The sequence below is a fragment of the Falco rusticolus genome, chromosome 3, assembly GCF_015220075.1.
Source record: "Falco rusticolus isolate bFalRus1 chromosome 3, bFalRus1.pri, whole genome shotgun sequence".
In the NCBI taxonomy this organism is placed as follows: Eukaryota; Metazoa; Chordata; class Aves; order Falconiformes; family Falconidae; genus Falco; species Falco rusticolus.
Genome location: NC_051189.1, coordinates 76,942,950 through 76,966,676, shown reverse-complemented (window position 1 = coordinate 76,966,676; position 23,727 = coordinate 76,942,950). Strand labels below are relative to the sequence as shown.

Here is a 23,727-nt window from a genome sequence, read left to right as displayed (position 1 = left end):
ACTATACATGTTCCTCTAGCGATAACCAGCCTTCCTTAGGACTGACTTTTCAGTATTCCTGTGTTTGAAACCTAACGAGTGGAAGAGCTGACTATCACCTTAAGAACTCATCAGAGCATAGCCTGCATCCTGAATCAGTGACCAAAGCTCGATTTAACAAGCTATCTTTTTTAGACCATGAGGCTAAAAAGGTATGAGGAAGACCAACTGTTCAGGTTCACCTGAGGCTTCCAGATTTTTCAATCTGAAGGAACTTGGCCTTCAGGAGAACTGTATAGATAAGGAAAAAACAGCAGAGGACCAAACGGGGAATTACATACCTACGAACTGTGCTTTTTTAGGGTCCTGTCTGGAAGGCTGTTACGACTCTTCCTCTGAACAAAGAGTAGGAAAGGGAATTCTGAAGTTGTCTGAAAATTCCTGGGCTAGCTGGACACAGCGCCATTGCAAGGTGCACAGTGGGCTCAAGGGCTCTCATGCCCTTCATAGTCCTAGAAAAAAAATGGGGTTTTTTTGTCTAAATAAAAGAAAGCTGTGCTGAGAAGTCATAAGTGTCTCTTTGTTAGAAAATACATGCTTTTGATGCTTGAGGACTGCCCAGATGCAGGAAGAAATCATGACACTATTTTGCTTTTACCAGAAAACAATGAACACAGCTAAGCCTCCGATGCTAAGCATTTTTTCTGCTTAACTTTGGATTCCTGTCGAGTTTCTAACCAACAGCACAGACCTTAGTTCGGCTATTATGCCTCATTAACTGATTATTCAAATTGCTTCATGTAGAGCCAGGCCTTCAGGGATGGTTTGTCCAAAATACAGCTGAGATGTCTTTTTTTTTATCATGATTTTCCATGTTTTCAGAGATCTTAAACCATAACTGATTGATTTTTCTCTAGCATTTACTATGGCAAAATTCTAGTTTTTGTCATGATGTTTCAAGTTATGGTGACTTTCCACTACACTATATGAAATGTTTTGATTATGTAAATATTTATGGCTATAAATCAAAGTGCAGTGGTGAGTGGGACTTATTTTATTTTGAGTGGGTGCATTCCACATGTCTTAGAGTTGCTGTCTGTGACAAATATGATGAGTGGTATGATAGGTATGAAACAGCAAAGTGGGGAGACTCAACATCAGCATTTAATGCAGGGTTTGGCCTGTGATATGGATTATTAAATGCCCAGAAGAGAGAAGAAATAGATTTATTTTTATTGCTGTAATAGAAGGAAAAAAATGTACTTTTTTCATAGACATTTATATATAGGTTCCTGGATTTGGATATATAAAAAACTGAGGCATGAATCTAGACAAAGAAAACACCTCCAGGATAAACATACAGTCACATATTTGTGGACATACTAAGGATCTCTTTAATATATATACATATGAGCTGAACTACCTAGCATTTGGCCAGGGGGATGGAGGGGGGGAAGGGGGGGGCTTAGAAATAGAATGGCATACGATCAGTTATGGGGGAGATACTAACTTTTTCCACAATTTGATTGGTATGGGCAAAAATAAAAGCAGTCGTTTTGGAAAGATTTGTCTATGAAATTAAGAGGCTTGGTAAGGTAGCATCTGGTCATAGCATCAGACCTTTATTAGTCTTTGACAACAATAACGTACAAAATCTAATCTGCTATTTTAGGTTTGGGGCAGGGAGGAAACGTTTGTTTCTCTTGTGTAGGTAGGGTTATTTGACTTGTGAAGTCAAGCAAACTAGAAGGGAGAGGGAATAAAAATGTGAAATTTTTGATCTTACTCTTTGTAAGAATATCTTGGAAGCTCCTGTAAGGAATGCAATAAAGGAAGAGATGGGTTAAGAAAAAATTTCTTTCAAAGCTATACCATAAGCAAAAGACTCCATTGATTTATAGATAGAGATTGACCTACTAATGCATGAGTAATAATAATTTAAAAATTTAGAAATTACAGCTTAATGAGTGTGTCAAGTACATGCCCTGTTACTGTTTCAGCACTTTTTACCTGAATTCAAATACCTGTGTAGAATGTCAGGTTTTTTAGTGGGGGTACTGTTTGCTGGTTGTGGATCTTGCTGAAAGGGAATGTTTTATACTTGTTATATGAGCAGAGTTCAGTTGACAGCACTGTACTTTGCTGTAAAGGCAATGGTGGATTTTTTCCCTGTTTGAATTTTAAGAGGACTGAAGAAAGCACTGAAACTTAAACAAAGTTTTAGCTGCATGGCAAATGAAAGCAAAGTGTGACTTAGGTTTTTTGTTGGTTGTGTTCTTTTTTTTTTTTTTTTTTTTTTTTTGGGGGGGGGGTGTTCCACTGTGTGTTTAGTTTTGGTGAACTACCTGAGGAAATGTAATGCCAAACCAGGATCTGAATATGTTTCTCCAGAGGTCTATTGTAGCATTTTATGCACGCCTTAGAGAGTTCACCTCCACACCGTGGTGTTCCCAGTATTTGTAAACATCAGCCCCTGAGGCCAGTGAGGTTTTTTTACACATACAATGAAATGGGAGGAAAAAGACAACAGTTTGGCAGGATGCCATTCTCTGATGCCTCCCTTTGAAGTAAGGGGCAATAACAGTGACCTTCAAGTGTCAACCAATATGCAGTTCCAAGCTCTGAAAACAGTTTCTTCTCTCTTTCTATATGTTTCAGTATTTATTGCTCTTAAAGTCTCTTTACATCATGATTCTGTTTCATCATGATACAGCAATGCTGCTCAATGATCAGAGAGTTGGGACTCTTGAAGTCTTTGCAAACATTTCCAGTATCTTAAGCAAGACTCTGCTGTCTTGCTCTGGTTTGATGTGTCCTATGTAAACCAGCTGCAGCAAATAAGTGTCAAGGCGTTACCCATGTATTACTTAGGTCTGAAAAGTTGTTACTGATCATATTTTAGGGATAAGAAAGCAACAGTAACCTTAAGATAAACACAATATGAAGATATAGTGAATACATGTACTCCAAATTATTTGTCATTTCCTTAGCGTTTTTTCTGAACAGTTTTCTTTATTTAGGATAGAAATACCAGCATAATTTTCCTTTTGTCCTCTCTAATTATGCATCTTAGTTTCCTTTCTGTGCAGAAGGCCAAATTTTGAGGCTGTGCAAGGAAGTTGTTATCCATATCATTTCACGTATTTTCATCTTCACATAACTGCACCAGCTGCAGTGGTCCATTACATACATAGCAGTGGGATGGAAATGGTTAGGGGGTTAATAGGTGGTTTCCTTGGTTTTATTTTAAATGGAGGAGGATAAGATATTGCAGTATCTTTACACAGAGTAATACACAATAAACTTAGATTATTGCCACTTCCAGCTTTCACGTAACAGACTACTTGAATCTGTTTTGCAGCTAGGACAGAAGAAAGGAGGAAGCAACAGAAGTGTACCAGAGGATTTAGTTTTACAAGGACTTAGGAATTTGGCTATGAATTTTCCTGTCTAACCTATGAAAGTGGAATTTCACTAATAAAATAAGGACAACGGCAAGTGACCTCAAGAGAAAATAAAATTGTATCCATTGTGACGTGAAAAGATCTCTCCTTGATGGGACATTTTTTGTTTTCTGTTTGTTCACCTGTGAGGGGTTCAGGGAAGCAGGTTTCAAAGTTCTGTGAAAGAGGTAGAACAGGCCAGAGGCTTGAAGCAGAGGTGGGGGGGAACTATCACCCTGAAAGAAAAAACTGTGAGATCAACTGCAATATTTCATTTAGAATAATGTTGTGGAATGGCTAACGGTGGTCTTGCTTCACAGAATGTGGCCTGTAGTCCTAGTCAGGAGCTGCTCCTCTGAAAGGCAGTGAAAGTTTAAATCAAAGTAATATGAAGAAGCTAAACCGAAAAGCACTTAATTACAAAAAGAAAGGGAGAGAGAAAATTCCTCATCGGCAATTAACAACACATAGGGTGATTTTCAGAGCGTGGGAATAATGGTCGATAGATTTACAGTTCCCCAGTCCTTTCTTTGGGTTGCTTCTATAACTCCAAGGCCCCTTTTTTTCACTGAAGTCCACTGTCTGTGTTTCTTGGGAATTTCTATAAAATTCTGTGGATGGTAGCAGAAGTCTCAGAAGTACACTTAGGACCTTGTCTAATAGCCTGCAAAATTAAAAAGGAAATATTTAGTAAGACTTTAGTAAAGGTTAAATGACCCCTATACAAATTGGAGTCATATACCAAAAGATAAATATTTTAATGTGCTGTTACCACATAAATTAACTTTTATGTGCATTATACGTGCAGACCAGAATGTTGGCAGCCTAATTATGGCAAGACCATCTTTTGTTCTATTGTTCTATAGTAAAACGTTAGTGGTCAAATTCTTCCTGAATTAAAAGAATTTTAGGCATATCTTATACTTTAAAAATTCCCTTTGATACCAAGCACAGCACAATGTGCTTCTGTGTTAATGCTTATTTTCAGGCTTTGGTTGATTTTGGTTGTTGTTGGGGTTTTTTGTTCCTTCAGCATAGCCTTCGATTTATCTATTAGCTGTGTCTTTGGGGGGGGCAGGGTTGGAGGTGGGGAGTGAGAACGTTGTGTTCCTGGGCTATAAGCTATAACAAAGAAAGCCTGAGTTTCTTCAGACTGCCTTCAATAAAACTCCGCAAAGGGAAGAGGTTGCGGGGAGCCTGGAGGGGACAGAGACTACATAACCTTGTACACATTGTTCAGCTCTAGGGACCATTAAGGCAGAGAGCATATTTTTGGTGCTTTGAGTTCTTGTGGAAAGTCACTGTTTTCAAAGTGGTGTCTTGGTTTTAAAATCACCTAGCTGTGACTAGGTTAGGTGTGTATTAGGTATCATGCCTAGCATCTTACAGACTTTGTCCCTGCCTTAAGCAAAACTTGTGGATGGGTCCCTGGATTATCATTTCCTACTTGTGTGTTGGTGTTTGTGTCTCTTCATCTTAGAGTAGCTATGTAATATCTGCAAGACAAGTTTGACTGGCACTCATCTCATTTCTTTCCTTTTTTTTTTTTTTTTTTTTGATTTATTTAAAAAAGAGAGAAGTTAATCCACTAGTTCTAAAACCTTTGCCTACATTTCATTTTGATGCCCTAGTGGTTCTCTATCCAGAAACTGCACATTCATAGTTGTCTTAAACAGACATCCATTTTAAGGGGCTATAAATACTTTCATGTCATACTTTAGTTGAAGTAACTGAGCAAAACCTGTGCCCTAGTAGATGCTCATTGGTTGCCATGACTGATGATATACTTTACAAAGATTTGTGGGGGGTTTGGCTTTTATTTATTTTTTTGGTGGGTGTGTTACCCTGTAGTAGTAATCCACTTTAAAGATGAAAATAAACACAGTGATTGTTTTGAAATTTGTTTTGACTGCTATAAAGCGTTTGTTTAAATAGTTGTAATCTGGTACTCTTATCATGGAACTGAAGTAACCCAGCAATAACCTTCAGGTTAGCTGAATATATCTGATCCTTCAGCATTAGCTGAAACCCTCCCTCCCTGCTGCAGGATAAATATTTGCCTTTCATTGAATGGAATAATTTCTTCTGTGCTACTAAAAAAAAACCATGCTGGCTTCTGCAACCTTGTTTATTTAAAAGCCTCCCTATGAATCATTTTTCTTAATTTACTTCTACTATTGCATTGACACTAAATTTGCATGTGTGTGTAGGAGGGAACGTGAGCTTTTCCACATCATCCCATGTCCAGTTCACACAAAAATGAACACTGAGCATTTCAGCATCTGTCTGATGTTCTTAGCTTTATAAGGATGTCATCTGTGTGTAGCTGATGTTTTCCTGTTTTAATTAATATTCCAGTGGAGTGGAAATTTTCCTTTTCTATCTTTTAAGAAAGATTTAGCTAGCAGGTACTACCTTTTTTCATGTACAGAGTATATGTTCTCTAACAATACTAAGAAACAAGTGCCACTGTTGCTTTGGTTGAAAAAGAACACACCTAATTCCTGCCTGTGAGCTTATCTCTCTCCTCTGATCTGAATCTGATCCACTTTCTGGGGATAGTCCAGGATTTTTCATGGATGTGCCTTCAGCACATGGGTGTATGCTCATCTTACCAGAAAAGAGCATATACATAAAAAGCTAAGGTCCTTTAAGCATAGCTGTCTTCTATAATCATGTTTTTAAGTAAATGCTAGTGCTTATGGAAGATATATCATTACTGGCTCTGGAAATTGAGGTATCACAGTTCTGTTGCCTGGTTTATTTGTCAGCTGTTAAATTGACATTTCTGTTTTAATTCTAAAGCTGCTTGGTTTTCAGGATTTTTTTTTGCAGACAACTAGTCCTTCCAGGGTAAGGTGCAGTAAATTTTTTTGTGAGGGAGTCATCATACATCCTAATTTTATGAAGGCTATTATATGCAGGCTTAATTTAGGGTGTTTTCATATTTATCATTAATCTAGTTGTATGGGGATCAATTTTTCCCAATAATGGATTAGAACAATACCTTGCACAGCAGTAAGAAATCCAGAGGACTGTATTTTAATTTATTACTGCTCACCTGTAGTATTCAATATATGGTTCACTTGACAGTTCTACGTTTTCTACACAGAAGCTCAGCATTTTCAAAAATAGGTGCCTAAAATTAGAATAGTAAGTCCCTGTTCAGTTCCAAACTTCAGCTGGCTCTAGAGAAATAGACAGTACAGTAAAAGTAGATTCGGGCCTTTAGTTACCAATTCAGTATCCTAGTCTGATAAATACTGATTGCAAAAATTCTGAATGGTGAGGAAGGGAACAGTGTTCACTGCTGAAGATTTGATATCAAGACTTTAGACTGTAGGTTCAGGGTTATAAACACGAGATGTGAAAAGGGGATGGTGAGATCTCAAGGAAAATATCCAGGAAGTGTTGCTCACCTGACAAGTGTTAGTTTTAGGGCCCTGGTGATCCTGTGTTATAAAGTGGTCCTTAAACATGAGCTAACAGTCTTGATTCTGGATGCTTTTTTTGTTTTCAGCTTTTCTTTCTGTTCAGTGCAATTATAACTCACTGGTTCCCAGTTCAACTCGTATTGATTAAACTCGTGTCCTTACTACCATGCTGTCGTCTGAATGAATAAATTCTCAAAGAACTCTTTCAAATTTATGAGATCCACCATATTATAAAAGTATTTCACTTACAATTTTGGGCATTTCAAGGCAGTTGAGGAGAGCGAGGAATTTGATGTCATCAATCTGGAAAGCTGGTAGGAGCTTAAAACACAGTGATAATGGGGGCACTGTTGTTCATATAAGTAATACTCATGCTGTCAGCATTGTAGGATGCGTTGTCCTCTCCTTAGAGAACTGTGATCCCACAGAGCTTCACGAGTTATTTCCCAAATGTCATTGCTGTAGTACTGCCACACACAGATGTTTGCCCTTCACAGGCAATATAGCAAAGCTAGTCTTGAGCTGCTCGCTAGTAAGGAGAAGGGATGATATGAATGCTCCCTAGTCAATTAGTGAATTCTTTTTTTTTTTCTGTTTTTTTTGGTATACCAATATATATATATGTGTGTGTGGAAGTTGAGAGATATCTCTGTAGGGGTGGTATATTTTTGTGGAGGGGCCAGGGAGATGGAGAGATGACAACTGAGATAGTTAAGTCACTATGATACCTTAGGAATGTTTGAAAATGTTTATCTTTTAGTTGTTTGCCAGAGTATTGGAAAACTTCCAGGTTCTGCCATTCTCCTGATTATTCTCTAACTCCATTAAAAGCAACAAATTTTGGTTTGACCCTTTGCATCTCACTTGATGAGTTCATGATCTCACATTGTAAATATTCATATTCTTATGACATGGAAACAATTCTAAATGGAAAAAAATGCACAAAGCATCCCTTCAGAACTAGAGAAAAGAGAACTGGATTTCAGGAAAATGCAAGGAATATGAGTGCCTTACAAACTTTATTACTGTTTGTATGTTGTTATTTTGAGGGTTTTTTGTGTGGAGCGTAACATAGTGTCTACATCGTTAAATCAAGTGGAGAATGGGATCAACTGCGAATGCAAAAGAAATCCAGAGAAAGATAATTCTCTAAATCTTCCATGAGTCTGTTGGTTTGGGGAGGAACAAGCATAAATGGGAGAGAGACACGGCAGACATTGTAGCCTTTTTGTTTGTTTGTTTGTTTGTTTAATATCATTGTTTGGTTTTTTTGCTTAAGTGGTTTGTAGGTTATGGAGGCTTTGTGTGTGACTTACAGCTCTCTGCCAGAATTACTGCTGAATCAAAGCCTGCTTTGAACATACTAATGGCTCTTTAATGAAATAATTCATGTACTGGTATCCAATAACTTGAATATTGCTATTTGCAGATAGTCCTGAACTGATTTGGTATTTCTGTTATTTCTAACTTAATGGTTCACCCTGTCCTGTTTTCCAGTTGAGCTATAGGTTGCTTAACAGGAGTGGGTTTTTTGTGTTAATTTAGCAAGTGTGATGTCCAGTGCCAGCTGTCCCGTGCCAGCAGAGCGTGTAGTGTCCTTTGAGCCAAATGGACACAGCTTAATGACTAATGAGCTGAACATTGATATTACCATTAATGTTTTCCATTAATGTCTCTGCAGGTTGGGCAGCAGCAAATGGAAAGTCAAGCTCAATAAAAAACAATGGTATCTCTGGGGTCTTAAAAATTAATAGTAAAAAGTGTAAATAGGGGAGAGGATAAATTTTTTGTATTGGTAGTTACCTTTGCACAAACACATACTTAGCAGGAATTTTTAGATGGCTTTTGTCAAACCTAGGGGAGTCAAACCCCTGCCTCATTGTTTTCCTTCCATTTCTAACTTCATTGCACTTCTTTTTCTGGGGACTCATGTTGTTTTCTCTTCCACCTTCTCTCTTTCCATCCCACTGCATGCCTCTTTCCTTGGTCTGACCTCAGAGAGGAGGAAGAGTATGAAGAGGAGGAAGAAGAACAGCCAGTCACAGAGCCCAATACTGAGGATGAGGGGGAGGAAGAGGCCAGTAGGCAGGTCAAAGCCAGGTACTGGGATTCAGCATCGTTCCTCCACCTTTTCCTCAGGCTCTGGCACAAACTCACCAGCACAGTGTGCACGGCATCGACCTTTTCACTCATGTCCCTAGATCACCTGTTAAAGCCACCCACCAAGAAAATCCTTTTGCATTTAAACCGCTTGTTAATATGTGTGTTAATGGAAACATGTTTAAATATATAAACTCAATGCACTAAAAACTGTCTGCACTCACTCCCTTTGTACAAACTGAGTAATGCTCACAAATCCTAAAAAAATTTAGCAGAAAGCGTAACTTCTAACCATGACTTAGGTTTATATTTTTAGTTAAGGCAATGGTGAAACATTGCAGTGCTTTCCTTAGAATGTTTCTTGGTTTCTTAGGTTTTCGTTCCTATTTTCATGATACCACCTTATTAGCAGTCTCTGTAACTATGAGAAAGATTGACATTTATTGAAAGCTGCCTATGATTTCTATCAATTTTTTCATGTTTTAATAGAAAAGAACTACTTCAAGGCAAAGCTGATGGATATAGGTATATCATTTTATACATACCTGCCCATCTGTGTATACATGGATATAAACAAACCACCTATCACAACAACATTATCATGCAAATTTTATACTTATTTCTGAGGTACATATGGATTTAGCATCTGGTAGCTTTGTCCTAATACATTGGAAGAAAGTATGTTTTTTCTTCCAGACAGACATTTGATTTGGGTTAAATTGTTTGGCATTGCAACTCAGCAAATGAGATCAGGTTTTTTTGGTTTTTTTTAAATAAACCACATTCATGCAGACACTGTACAGCAGGGAAGGAAAAAAGGAAACTGTTTAATGTGCAAATTCCAAAGAAAATACTGTACTGTTGTTATTAATATATTCCAGTCTGCAGATCTTGCCAATGGCTGCCTGAAATTTCAAAATTAAGTGATAATTTCCTCAAATTCAATTCTTAAAAGTCAAAGCTAAGACACAAGTTATTAGTAAATTGCTTGAATATACTAAATACTGTCAAAAAAACCCCAAGGAAGAGCCATGTAAAGGGTGTGATGTGTTATTAGGTCATCGGTCTTTTAAAATAATAGTCAGTTTGAGATAACTGGGAGATATTCCCATGGCTTTTCCAAATACTGCATTTCACTGTCACTGTAGCGTAACAAAAATTATCTGCACTCTGGCATTTTGTGTTAGCTGCTGTCAGGACAGGTAAGACTAGCCTGGCTTCAGTGACTGCTGCCATGCACATCTGGTGACACAGATGAAGGTTTCCAAATTGCCCACTGTGCTTCTCTTGTGAGAACAATTACCTGGTATATGCCTGATGATTATCTTCATAATATCCTAACATATATAACATTTATTATATTTTTGTTGCATATGCTGTGGCAAACCTACACTCTTCAGATAAGGGCCATGTTTTGCATGCCTGTAGATGGATTGCAGAGGTGGTCTCAGGAGAATGGAATCAGCCACCGGCTGAATGATCCAGCCCAAAACACATGCAAAATGTTTGTGCTGGAGATACTAGTGAAAACAGATATCCCAGAGTGCAGATTCCATGGCTTTTCACCTGCCTTGCTCCTTTCGTCACTCACTAACACCTGCCTTCACTAGAGCACAGCAGAGGTGTTTTCTATTGCACTTGACACCACTTTCTATTGCACTTGACACCACTCTGCAAGTCTCCATGTAACACCAACATGGTATGATGACATTTCATAAGTGCCTTCAAATGTAGACAAGCAATCTGTTAAGGTGTTACTTCTGAAATCATTCTATACTTTAATTTTGAGAGAACAATGCTGATTATTTTTTTTATTTTCATCTTTGGTGGATCAGCTTTTTTAAATAAAGAGATCAGATCACCAGGGAGGATGATAGCTGGCTTTCAAGAGGCCATACATATGTATGTCATACAGATATAAGATGTAAATCATACAGATTGTATCTTGAAGCATCTGTAGTCTGTGGACCATGTTATCCAGCATGTTGAGACTGCTTTGTACTTCTCTGACAGTGCTTGCAACCTAACTTGAAATAATTTAAAATTGCTCACAAAATATTTGTGAAAAGGTTCATGACAATTACTTTTGAAGCCTGGGGGTTAAATTTCTTTCTTTCCTTTAAAGGTGAGTTGCTTTCATTCCTCAGTATTCCCAATCCCAAAAAGAATCCCACTGAGATACAAAGATATGAGTTCTCTTGCTTTATTTTAATAAAATTATGATCGTCTTAATTTGGGAAGGTTTTGTTTGTCTGACTCTTCTTGACTTTATTTTTTTTTTTCTTCCAAGCAGTACTGTCTATTGATCTCTCTCTTCCCCATTTTTCTCTCCTACCCTTCCCTTTTTCACAATGTTTTCCTCCTGCAGTGGGGTCCCAGGCATACGGGAGGCTGTGAATGAAAACCTCTCTTGGTGTTCTGATTCTTCAGCCACCTCCAGTGCCATTTCTCCAGCTGAAAGGCCTCTCTCCTGCTCTAGAGCAAAGAACTCTTCTAGCAGCTCCTCTTCTGTGCCTGATTCATCTGTCTGTCATCATAATTCTGTCCTATCATCACCATCTTCACCTGCGGCAGCATTACTAAGCTCTTCCCAAAATTCATCAGCATCTATTACTCCAAAGGCATCTCCAACAGTGGAGAAATTACCTTATGTACCACATACTCCTTTTCACCTCTTCTCATATGACTTTGAAGAGTCTCCAGCATCTGCAAAAGAAAAGGAAGCAGAAGTGATGAGGGAAAACAGGTAGATTTTATAAAGCTGACATTAATTTTTAGATAAATGAATAACATCTTTCAAGAGTTTTGTAGTAGTAATAGTGCACTCTTTGTGGTGTATTGTATCCAGAACCTAGTGTATTAGTTTTAGTCCTGTAAGCCTGTATTATGATTTGATTGATATTCTCCCCTTGCCTTTGTTGTCTTCAGTTCATCTCACTTTTCTTCAAGGTCTCTAGTTAATAAGTATCCTGGCCTCCTCTATGCAGTAGGTAAATAACCTGTGATCCGGGAGATCAGAGAAAGAAGCACTGTTTTGCTTTCATTTACAGCAATGTAATTTGCTGGCATGATTTCATGAAAATTAATGGAACTCTTCAGCTATAAAACCAAGAGAAATCAGGTTAGCATTTGGAATTCAGGGGTGAAATCCAGGCTCCTAAGACTGAACTGATAAATCCTGAATTTGTTGTTAGATTACAGTGCATATCCCTGTCATGCAATCTCAACCCATGCTTGTAATAAGGGTAGATTAAACCCTATAAAAGAGAATATAGCACTCAGAATAGACAGTTTTTCCTCCACAACATCTGCTAAGTTCAGTTGCCACTTATGCATTTCTCTTAGATTTTAATTTTCATTTTAAATTTCCCCATCCCACACATTTAAAAAAAAAAATGTTTTGTCTCAATGTGTTTTCAAATAAAGTAGTATGACAATAGGTAGCACTAAAAACAATACTAGAGAATCTGCTTGAAAAGAGGTTGATGATTTTTAGCTGCCTCTTCCAGTCATCAGTGTTCTTTGAATTAGGTGCTGAAAATGTACACATATATTGTGAGCATATTTATTTCTTCCTTTCTCCAGCAGTTCTTCTGAATTTCTTCATGTGAACAAATATTTTCATTCCTTTGATCCTTTTAATTTTCGATCTTTCTCTTCTAATAGGTGGGTGGTTTTCTTCGCTTTTGCATTTCACTGAAAAGCCTGTAAATCCAAGTAGCTGTTGACAAGGAACTTAGTTCACATATCTTTCCTTACCTGCAGCTTGAACACTGAGATTCCTCTAAATTTACATTTTCCTGCATAGGTGCAATTTTCCCTTAGGCCTCTCACACTTATTTATTGCGCTATCATTGCAGTTGCTGTTAGAGTTATACTTTTTAGAGAGTAGGTTCCTAAATACCTCCTGTTCCTGCAATACCTCCTGTTCCAGAAATACCTCCTGTTCCTGCAATACTTAGTATTTCTGCAGTGATTCTTTTTTCCTCTGACCATTCTTGTGCTTCTGGTTACCACATAGGATCAAGGGTGTGGTGCCAGGAAGGATTGTGCTGGGTTTGTTTGGAGAAAAAGGAGAACAAAGCTTGCACGGTTTGGGCTATAATGTGTTCATAAAAGAGGTAAATGCCTGGGGTTTCTTCAGAGTAATGACTGCTGGGACAAGGCCGTTGCATCTGCATTGGTATGTGGGACAAGAATGGATAATTGAAGTAATAGCCACTACAGAGGAAGGTTAGAAAGCTAAACATTGTGTTAAGGATACAGACTTACCCTGGTGTGCTGGTTTTGCCTTGCTACTCTTCCAGAATCTCTGTCTCCCTCCAAATTTGATATGTAGGGATGCCATGTCCAGGCCAGTCCCTCTGAATTTGATTTTGTTAATACTTGTAGGTCTGAGTCTATTGATGGTGTATCCTCTCCATTTTAGTGAGAGTTATTTTTGTACTAATTGAAATTCCTTGGTCTGAAAAAGGATTCTGTTCTGTCACCTTTTTCACCGTGCAGAGAAGAAAAGCAAGTGTAAGGGTTGATGAGTATCTCCTTTCAGTTGATTGAAATGGAAATGCAGGTTTCTGTTACTATCAGGAACATAATGAGGTCCGAGTTGTTCTCAGTACAACAAATTTTCCTGATCACTCACTCAGTATGGGCACAGACAGAACATCTTCTGAGCTGAGCCTGCCAGAGAGAACACCCATGCAAGATTTGTGCTACCAGGGAACATGGCGCTCCACCAGGCCACTGTCTCCAGTTTCCAGGGCAAGAATGCCAGCAAGGCAGTTATTTCCTACAAAATTCCTTTAGTAGCTTAGAAATGTGTGTGTTGGCATTTTTTTCCAAACTTGTTCCCCTGTTCCTGGGCAGGCACCATAGTGTCTCAAAAATAGATGGTCGTGGTGGAGTCTTTTCTAAAACATAAACCTGGAATTGTTGCCAAAGGGGCATGTTCTCTAAAGCATGATCCCTTCCATTATAACAACCCCTAACTGAAATCTGTTCTGATTTTAACACGGGCCTTGGCAGGCAGCAATGCTGTTGTACCCTAAGGAATGAAGCTTGACACTTTGAATGAAATTTTGCATGGCTAGATGAGTGTGCTAAATGGAGCTGAAGGAAACCAACCAGCCTTTTCAAATAAAATTGCTGAGTGAAACTACTGAGTGCTGATGTGTGTGAGAGAAGTAGCAGAGAAAAGATAGGGAGGGTATATTATATCTTATGAATGAAAATATGGAAAATTATGTTGCCTTATTTCCTGAAGTGAATTTTGTTGTTTTGATGAGTTGCCCTTGCAGAGTACTTACATAAAGAGCATCATATGCTTTCCACGTGGGAAGATGGTATTGTCGTGAACAGAAATGTTAACATTTTCCCACATCAGGAATCTCTCCTTGATGTGCTGTTTAAGTACGACGGATAAAAGGCACAGCAAAGCAACACAAATGTCTTTTCTATTCAGTACAAGAGCCAGGATGAAAACGTTGCTACAAGGGACTCTGGGCAGGTGGCCATTCCAGAAGTCCTGGAAACAATTTCTCTTTGATCAGCAAGCTGACATTGAAGTCAAGCAGGTTTTGTGTTTCTTTTAATGGTGGGAATGGCCGATAGAAATTTCTAAAGCCATGCTTCCAGGGACATATCTTTTTAACCACTGTGATGACTTTTTACAGGCATTGTATGAAATGGCTCATAAGCGATGACTTATGTTGGGGGAGGGGAACGAAAATACTGTGTGCTTGAATTGAAAAGTATGTTGATGCTTTCCATTTATACTGCAAACATTCACAAATCATGGATGTCCATGTTCACATCATGCCTTGGGAACACTACTGTTTTCCTTACTTTCACTAGATATGAACACTGCTAACTTGGACTGGTTTGATTCCTTTTCTAATAGCTAGGTGTTGGCTTCCAAAACAGCTACTGCATTTAGGTAACTGAACAGTGATTTAAGTATTCCTGTTCTGAGTTGTCACTTGGGAGGACCATTCTAATCTTTCATTATTTACCATACCAGTAGCTCACTGTTTGAATGAAGTATGGCCATATCATGTTTGATATTAAAACGAGATGATAGGTTGCATATTTTGAAGCTGGGATTACAACAATATATTTAGAAGGTGGATGTTTGAGATGTTCTGTGTATGGGATCACTGCCACCCCCTAAATGAGGATTTACTGTTGCATGCTGGCTTGCTGATGGATTCTTTCTGTCTCTCCCTTTCTCCTACTTTCCTTCCCATTTCTTCAGATACAATAGCTATGGCAGCAGCTCTTACTCTTCTCCACGACCTTACTCTGGTGTGAGTGCCCCTACAACACCAACTTCTCGTTATGGGACAACTCTCTCACCACCTCAAGAGACCAAATCTGACAGGTTTGTAAATTAATCAGTGTTTTGACAACAGTTGCTTTATAGAGACAGGATGAAGGAGATAAGTGTAAGCTGTTGTGAATGGGTACTGGAAATATCTTCTAGCCAGATCTTTTCTAATGTTGGAAAGAAAACAAAGAAAAATCTAGACTTGTGCACTTCCCACTCATTCTCAAACCTTTTTCTGACTTTGTGTTAAATGCTGGATGCATTTCCATCCCACTTCTGCTTCTTCCACTGAAATGGCTAAAACATTGTTGCTTCACAACTCTGCTGTTCTAAGTATCAAAAGCTGATCAAAGCACATATTACGTATTTCCATTTTTTTAAAATAATTTTAGACAGTTCTATTTTCACTTCTGTCATCTTAAATCAACTATAAAATCTTGGAAATGTGCTTAGCTTAGAATTTCCTAGGGCATAATTTTTTCCTTCCTTGAAAATGCATGATGCATCTCATTGTATTTCATCAAAGGAAAAATGTTTCTTGCTGTAGGTAAAGCAAACTCATAAGAATCTACTAGTTATACCAGTTATCAGCTCACTTTAAAAAAACAAGGAAGGGGCGGGCGTGGGAATAGGGAACCCCACACCACCACCAAAGAACCAGTATTTTGAGCAATCAGAATACTCTCTTGAATTATGTAAGGTACTAGGGGAAGAAAAGATAGGAAAATATTACGGCTATATGAAGGAAATTCTTCCTGGCAAGAGATTTGGACCAGCAGAAGTTAACTGACTGTTACAACCTGAAAGTAAATGACAGCCTCAAAGGATGTCATGCTGAGTTTAAAGAGGAAAGGTGTAAGTTTTTAATTAATTTAATGTAACAATAATATAATTACATAATTTCCAATTAGGCCACATGGGCTTTGGGTTGCTTGTTGCCCAGTTGTCCTCCTAATTCATAAAACTTCTATTGCCACCCTTTTTTTCAACTGAAGACTTTTTCAGGATAATTTGTCTGTATTCCAATTACTTTTTATTGCTTTTTATAATATTTCTATATGTGTATAGAAATACATGTATATAAGTTTGTGTGTGCATGTATCTATGATTGAACCTACCTAATGCCTCACATCCTTTCCAGTCTACTACTTGGAATGACTCAAGTTAGGTTCTTCCAGCATGCATGTATTTCTAGCCATGAGGTACTGATTTCATCCTTTTTTCAAAATGAGTAATTACATTAAGCGTATCTTTGGAGAAAGGCATTGTTTTTCATTTGCTCGTCTTCCTAGAGTAACTTCCCTTGATTTGTCTTTCCTGATCTGAATTAAATTATTGCTGAGTGAAACCTTAATAAAAAACTCTAAATCAGCATTTTTACCCCCTTTTACCTCAGCAAAACGGTTGCCAGATAAGCAAGAATTAAAAGTATCCCTCTGCTTTTGAAGTTTTACATTTCCAAGCCCCTTCTGTTCTGAGCTTCTGATTGCTACTGCAGCAAAGAAACCCCAAAGTGGTCAAACACTGAGATGACTAAAGTTCGCTGGGTCCGTCCTGCGAAAGGTTGATTGCACTGGCCCAGCTCCAGTAAAGGAAGCAAGTTTTCTCTGCAGCATGGACGTAAGTGCATTGCTGGTTTGGAGCCAAAATGCCTTGGCCCCACAGGATGAAGCTGTAAAATTCACAGATTCATGGCGAGTCAGGCCAAAGGGAAGCTCTGTAATAATCTGTTGTGACTTGTAATGGGTCTCACAGAAGCTAAATTAAAGACCCCTGTACGTTCACGTTTTCAATTGGCAGTGCATGACTTCTCCTGGAAAACATTCCAGTATTTATCATCACTGCTAGGAAAATATTTTATATTTTGAAGCCAGTTTGTCTAGCAGCATCTTCCAGCCATTACACGTCTTCCTGCTTTTCTCTGTAAAACTGGAAAGTACTCTGCTTTCAACTATCAGATCTCCTTACATGTTCTAAGTGTCTGAATACAATGCTCAGAGTTGCATATCTCTATTTCCTTCAGGTTACATTTACAGCTTTCCACCTCACATGATAAAAATATCTCTACTCTTGTTTAAATTTGCAGCTTGCTACTCATGGTAGTTGAATTCACCAGGATTTCTGTATTTTTATATTTGAGGGATGTTACAGCCTGGTGCTTTTTGTATGCTAGTCTCTGAGAAGTGTGAAAAATGTGTGTATGCCACAGCTGCATGTTGCCGGAAGAATAGATGCAGTTGTTTCTGGAAGGATAATTAAATTTACAGGTTCAGATGCCATTTTGCATCAAGTCTTGGGTTTTTGGAGTGCACTGCCATTGCAGATGTATAGTTCAGCAAGCTCTAATGGAGTGACTGCTCTGAAGAAGGGCAGAAGCCTGCTTTTATTTCATTGTCCTGAAAAACATGCGTTACAGAAATGCGCATGCAGAGATCAATGAACAGAATTTGCTCATTGGAGAGTAGGCTGTTTAGTGCATGATGCAATGCTCTGTGCTAATTAGTAAGTGGAAAGTATTGTGGAAGTTTTCATAGTTCTTCTATCAGTGGTGTTTGCCTTAGAATATGTAAACATTATTTCCTTCTCCTGATGGTAAAAGTTTACACAGATTCAGACACCTAAAAAAAAAGCTAAAAGATGAGGAGGGAGAGGAAGACACTTGATAAGAAGCAGATGCATATCTGTGGTTAGCTCCAAGGTAAGTTTTCTGCTTTCAGTTTAGGATTATAGTTATTCAAAGCCTCCACAGAAAGATTCCTGTCTTTTATCATGCAGGGAAGAGCTTCAGATGCAGTTCCTGGTACTGTTTATCTGACCTTCGAGAATGAGGAGGAAGGAAGAAGCAGCATTTAGAGCAGTGCCCAACAAAATGATTCATGCTCCATTCAGTTACCCTGACAAGCCTTTCAAACCCTTGACTGCATTTTGCTTATGTAAACAAGAGCTACAACTTAGGTGGAAAGAAGCAGTGTGGCTGACATTTTGATATTCATGCTTTTTAAACCCTCTTTGACAAAGAATCCAAAAAAGCAGTATAATTCAGTGCAAAAGTAACTAGTTCTGTTCTTTGAAACCCACATAATGTATATATTTCTGATTGTACAGCAGAAGAAAAGGCTTACTTTACTGTTTCTAGGTTTCTAAATTCAGCTGCAGCCTTTTGCCAACTTCTTGCAATACTGTTGTTCTCTCTCATTTCTCTGGATCCCCTGTGGAGAGCCATATTTCTGAAGTGCGTATTGCAGCCATGGGAATCCTGGAGGGCAAATTGCAGGGCGCTTTCTGTTCAGCCCTTCATTGGGAGAGAAGAAGGGGTATACTGGTTTGCTCAAATCTCTGCTTGTGAAAGTTGCTTCTAATGTCTAAGAAGTATAACCCAGTGCTCCTGTTTTCCACTGCCAATGACTGCTTTGCTCTGTAAATGTACTCTCCCACTCTTCACAACTTAAATCACCAATTAACTCTTTCACCCAGTTCCTAAAGGAAAAAAACCCCTGTCAGTCTGGATTTCTTAACCTCATAAATTTTGGTAGCAAAAGGGAAGAGCAAGACATAGCTGGAGCATTCCAGGGAGAAAAGCATTTTTCTGTACCTCCAAGTTGCTGCCTTGCCTGGGGGAAGAAGGTGGTATAGGACTGTTATGTGTCTCCATGACTTGTGCTCACACCTAGGATATTCCTGTTTAGCCAAAGACTGTTTTCTCAGACTCTGAATCTAAGATAGTCACTCAATTTGAAAGCTTCAGCCTGGAATCTGTAGCTGAACAGCAGACTTATTACTTGCAAAGCTTCACACCCCCTTACAGTGTGTTTTTGGTGGTGCAGTGTATGTGTTGTTGATCGTGGCCATAGTTAGAGAAGACCCTGAAGGAGTCTAACTTCTAAGGCAAGAGCTTCTGAATTCAGCACCAACTTTAATTAATTTCATTGCCAGAAAAATATTCTGCTGGTGTGGTTGCCAAGGTAGGTTTCTTCTAATGCATTTGCCAGGAGGTGGTTCCCACTGGGCTTGAGAGTTAAACAGTAGCACAGTTAGCCTAGTTCAAAAAGCCTTCTTCTCGGGCCACTGTGTGCCGAGGGAGCAAGAGTTCACGGTCCCCATTCTCTTACCTCTGTTAAATCAAATGCCAGAAAGTTCAGCTTGCAAACCTCCACTTCTGGATCCTCTTGGCCATGCACTGTGTACTTAGTCTCCAGCTCTGGCTGGTTCCTCTGAAGTTCTTCCAAATCTCCAAGATTGGTAGGGGCCTGCTATGGTGTCTGCAACTTATTCCTGTTTGATGCACTCTCTAACTTTTCCAGACCATTAGAAAATGGACTAAATAAAGATGAAATATGTTTCACAATCCTTAATCTGTTTCCTGTCTTACTTGCTTTATGATCTATGGCAGTATGTTGCCTTAGGCTCCAGTGATGCAGGGCCTTGAGTGTTGAGTGTTCATCTCCATGTTCTTATATGTCTTTTAAAGGAGATGTACCTTCAAGCATTTATTTCTACAACAGGTGCACACAGACACTGAGATTAGCGTGACTAGGTTATAGGTGGTTTTTTCTGCACTGATTTTAAAGACACTTTAAACACCATACCTGAAGCATAAACTTGAAGTGCAGCATAAGTCTGCAGATAATCTTCTTTTGAGTTTTATTCCCTCTCTAGGTGCCTGGAACAGTGATTTTCTGGCAATCTGGTACTTTTCTTTCAACTTTGTGTCTCTTAAAAGCAAAACAAAACAAAGAAAACCCACCTGCTTGAGAATGCTAAACAGCTTTTCAGTTAGACTTTCTACTAAAATTAAAGGTCCCTGTAATTGACAACACTAGGTAGGTGCCGCTGGATGAAGCTTCTTGGCAGGTTCTCTTTTTTTTCTTTTCTATTTTTTTTTCATTAGCCATTCATCACTAATCTGCACTCTGGAGTTACCTCACTCCAGCTGTTAAGCACTAAGGGAAACCAAGAAACCTATGAAACCAAACCCACTATACAGCCTACACAGTTGCTGCCCTCTCGAGAGCAACCTCTCTTTCCTTGGCTTTCTATTCCACTTCTACCATCTCCAGTGTGTCCTAATACACACTTCTGGGCTCTCAGACCAGAGACTGTGGCCATTTTTTTATGTGGTAAATGCCAGGCAGATCTTTCACTCTAAATAACATAATGAGGAAGGGATAGCTTGGTAGTTGATAATAGTGGCCCAGGGCAAAAGCCTCAACTTTATTGCTGAGATTTTAAGAGGAAAAGCGACCTTAGGAATTACTTGATGATTTACAATTTGGGAAGCAGTGGTGGCTTACACTGGCTTAGCTGCTTGTCAAACTACTGTGTAAGCAGTATTCTTGGTGCAGCTTTGGAGGCTTCACCATAGGGCATATGTTTAAACAGAAAATTGTGAGCTGGGTTACAGTTTCAGACTGCAACACGTTGCTGGCTGAGCATGCAGCGCCAGGTGCTGGTGCTCAGGGGAGATACGTACCTTTAGCTGGGATCTATGGGGCATGGGGGCTTTGCAAGCCATTCCTGGGCAATTGGTGACTTGCATGAGGATGAGAAGCTGCAGCCTGGAGAAAGGCAGAACCACAGTGTAAAACCTGTACACATCGAGCTGTGAGAGGAGTGCATATATAGAAAGTCCTTGCGCATTGCCCTGGCTCTGCACAGCGCTGCCCTGCTGCAGCTGGTTTTTGTGTAGTCCTTCAGGCCGGTTAAAAGTCCAATGTTAATCAGTTTTTCTCTTCATCATTCTCAAGTTTCTTTCTCAAAGGAAGCATTAGTCAGTAGTTTTATCTCTCAATTCTCTGTTTATTTTTGAGAGAAGTTTTGTAAAGATTCCTCAAGTAATGTTTAGTCTGTTTGCAAAATCTTATATCAACATGCTTTTGAATTTGCCGTGTCATGTAGGGAGACATAACACACGGAGCGTTTAACTGTGAAAAGCAATATGGCTCTTGGCAGCTTTGCCTCCTCTTTTGTTTCTTTCTAAGATGGAAAGTGGATTTATTTTGTTAAAGCCAAGAGACATTTAGAGTTACTTAATGCCTGAGTAGGAGCTGCCGACTTTTGTTCCCTCTCTGTAGCATTCCCATGACTACTGGAGCAGGAGTACTTTGGAAAACTGGGTAATTAGTGCTTCCTTATTAATGTTATTAATGATTCTGACCCTTGTTATATTAAAGAAAATCCTGAATATTAACCTTATGACCTAAAGGGATTTCCTCTCATAAGTCATCTGTGATTTTTTTTATATAGTTCCTAAAAATATACATTTGTATTTAGTATTCTTGCTATAGATATTAATTTCCATATAGCAAATTTTAAAAATTCAACTAATGGAGGAAAGCACAGCCACAAAAGAGTATTTCAGAATTAACATGAATGAAGAACATTTGAAGTTGGTAGCTGCGAGTTTGGTGGAATAAAGTGGCTTAGAGTAAAACTGAAATATTTTCTTTAATTTTCAACAAGATTAGAGTAATTCAGGTCACATATTCCCCTTTGCGCTATATAGTCTGTGATGAAGTATTGTCAGAAAACTGAAAGTACTTGCAAAAAAGTGTGAGATACCTTTTGTCTCTCTGAGCTTGTGTTTTTAATAATGATTGCTAATTCACCGTGTGTCAAATGCAGAAGGTCAGGTTAGCTGAATTTTTATTCAGAAGAGTCGTGGCCTACAATCAATATTTTCATTTTGTGTCCTCTGCCCTGTACATATAGATATATTTTTTTTCCTTCTTTTTCTTTCTTTTTTCCCCCTAGTCTTTGCTTTTTCCTGTGTTCTTCCAACAAAATAGATACCTAATGACCTCTTTGGCCCCAAGTCCTGATGCAATGGTGTGGAGCTATATTCTAAAATCCCCAGACTTAGACTTACTCTTGTTGCGTGTTTTCTTTCTGGAATGAAAGTGTAACAATATAGCTTGTTTAGCTTTTTCTGGTTTTAACAGCAGGCAGAAGAAGGCTTTTCTTAATATTTTTATATTAACAGTCCGTTTTTAATAGCCTTGTGTTCTCTACAAGACTAAGAATAGTAATCAGAGTAAGCATCCTTCTGGATTGTATTTATGGAATTGAACAAATGGTTGATATTACCAGCTGGTAATGTATGACACCAGCCTTACAATGATGGCATATATTAGCTATAACCTGCTTTCGTGAGTTATGCTTTCATAGAGTAATCACATGCTTTTTTCTGTTAAAATCTCTTGCCACCTTTGATTCAATGCCAGAATTTTTTTTAGCCTTTTCCTTACTTACCCATTTTTAAAAACACAGACTGTGACAGTGAGACTTAAATATTCCTGAGGTCTGAAGGTACTGTCACCCTCTAAACAGCACCAAAGCACCAACGTTACCTGGCAGCTGAGCCCACGCCTGTCCCGCCACCTTGTCTGGCCACTGCCGCTGCCATTTGCAATTCAAGTACGAGTTCAGAAAAAGGGAATGTTTACTTTAAACATTTTTACCAGGGGAACACAAAGACAAAAAAACCAAGTTTTGAGGCAAACCAAACATAGACAAATCTCTTTTCAAATTGTTTAGAATATTTGAGGAATATCTCTTACCACTTGCTTTTCCTTCTGGCTGCTTTACAGGTTTGTACACCCTGAAAGTACCACCTGCTTCCTCCAGGTTTTGTTTATGCTCATGTAGTAAATCAAGGATGGAGTTTACTAGCTACTAAAATCTGCTTATTTACAGTTGCACTTCATGTTAAAAAGAGGATTGATGCACCCAAATACCAGCTGTGTTACAGTGTTTGATAGCAACAGTGAAGCTGTGAATGTATGAGGTTTCATAAAGGAAATGGTCTCAGCACATGATGTGAAGTGTGGTCTTCACCAAGGGCACGTGTCCAGTCGAGTGCACTGGACACCACAGCTTCTAACCACTAAGCGAGCATTAAGTCAGCAATATCAGTGCTGTTTCTTTGCCTGTCCTTTTCTAAATGTGACTGAAAACCCAAAACTTGACTATTTGTGTTTTAAGAAGTCATTGCCACACAAGGAGTCAGCTGCCCATATTCCTGTCTGTTTAATTATGACCTGTTTCAACAGAACCTTCTTGCAGCTTTGACTGTTAGTTTTGACCATTTCATGCAATAAACTGTTGTATGTAACATGGCAGGCCAGAACTGACTGTGTTTGGGACAAATTGATAGAGTCAGGTATCTGTGTGCAGGCTGAGCCGTAGCTTGTAACTCAGCTGACGTGTAAACTCATAAAATAACCAGTGGGAAATACCAAGTTTTGGCTAGTTATTATTGATTTGATTCGTTTCCAGGAGGTGGCAAACTAATATGGAACATGGATACTCATTTTCAGTTTTGTCTTAAACATTGGCCTTTTTTTCTGACTGTTTGGCTGTAGATCTTTTATTTAGATTGTGAGGCAGCTGTTCATACATTGCATATTTTAGCCAAGTGAGCAATGCTAGCCAAACTCTGCTAGATCAA

The 23,727-nt window shown here is 38.7% G+C and overlaps 1 protein-coding gene across 3 annotated transcripts in view; it reads left to right on the top strand.

The window, feature by feature from the left end:
• The window catches only part of FHOD3 (formin homology 2 domain containing 3), a 417,165-nt gene that overhangs the window by 303,080 nt on the left and 90,358 nt on the right, over window positions 1-23,727 (top strand). For all 3 annotated transcript variants that reach the window (XM_037381206.1, XM_037381205.1, XM_037381207.1), the window contains exons 11-13: window positions 8,855-8,956; window positions 11,325-11,702; window positions 15,210-15,335. In XM_037381206.1, coding sequence (XP_037237103.1) covers window positions 8,855-8,956; window positions 11,325-11,702; window positions 15,210-15,335 — 606 coding nt within the window. The remainder of the gene's footprint in view (window positions 1-8,854; window positions 8,957-11,324; window positions 11,703-15,209; window positions 15,336-23,727) is intronic.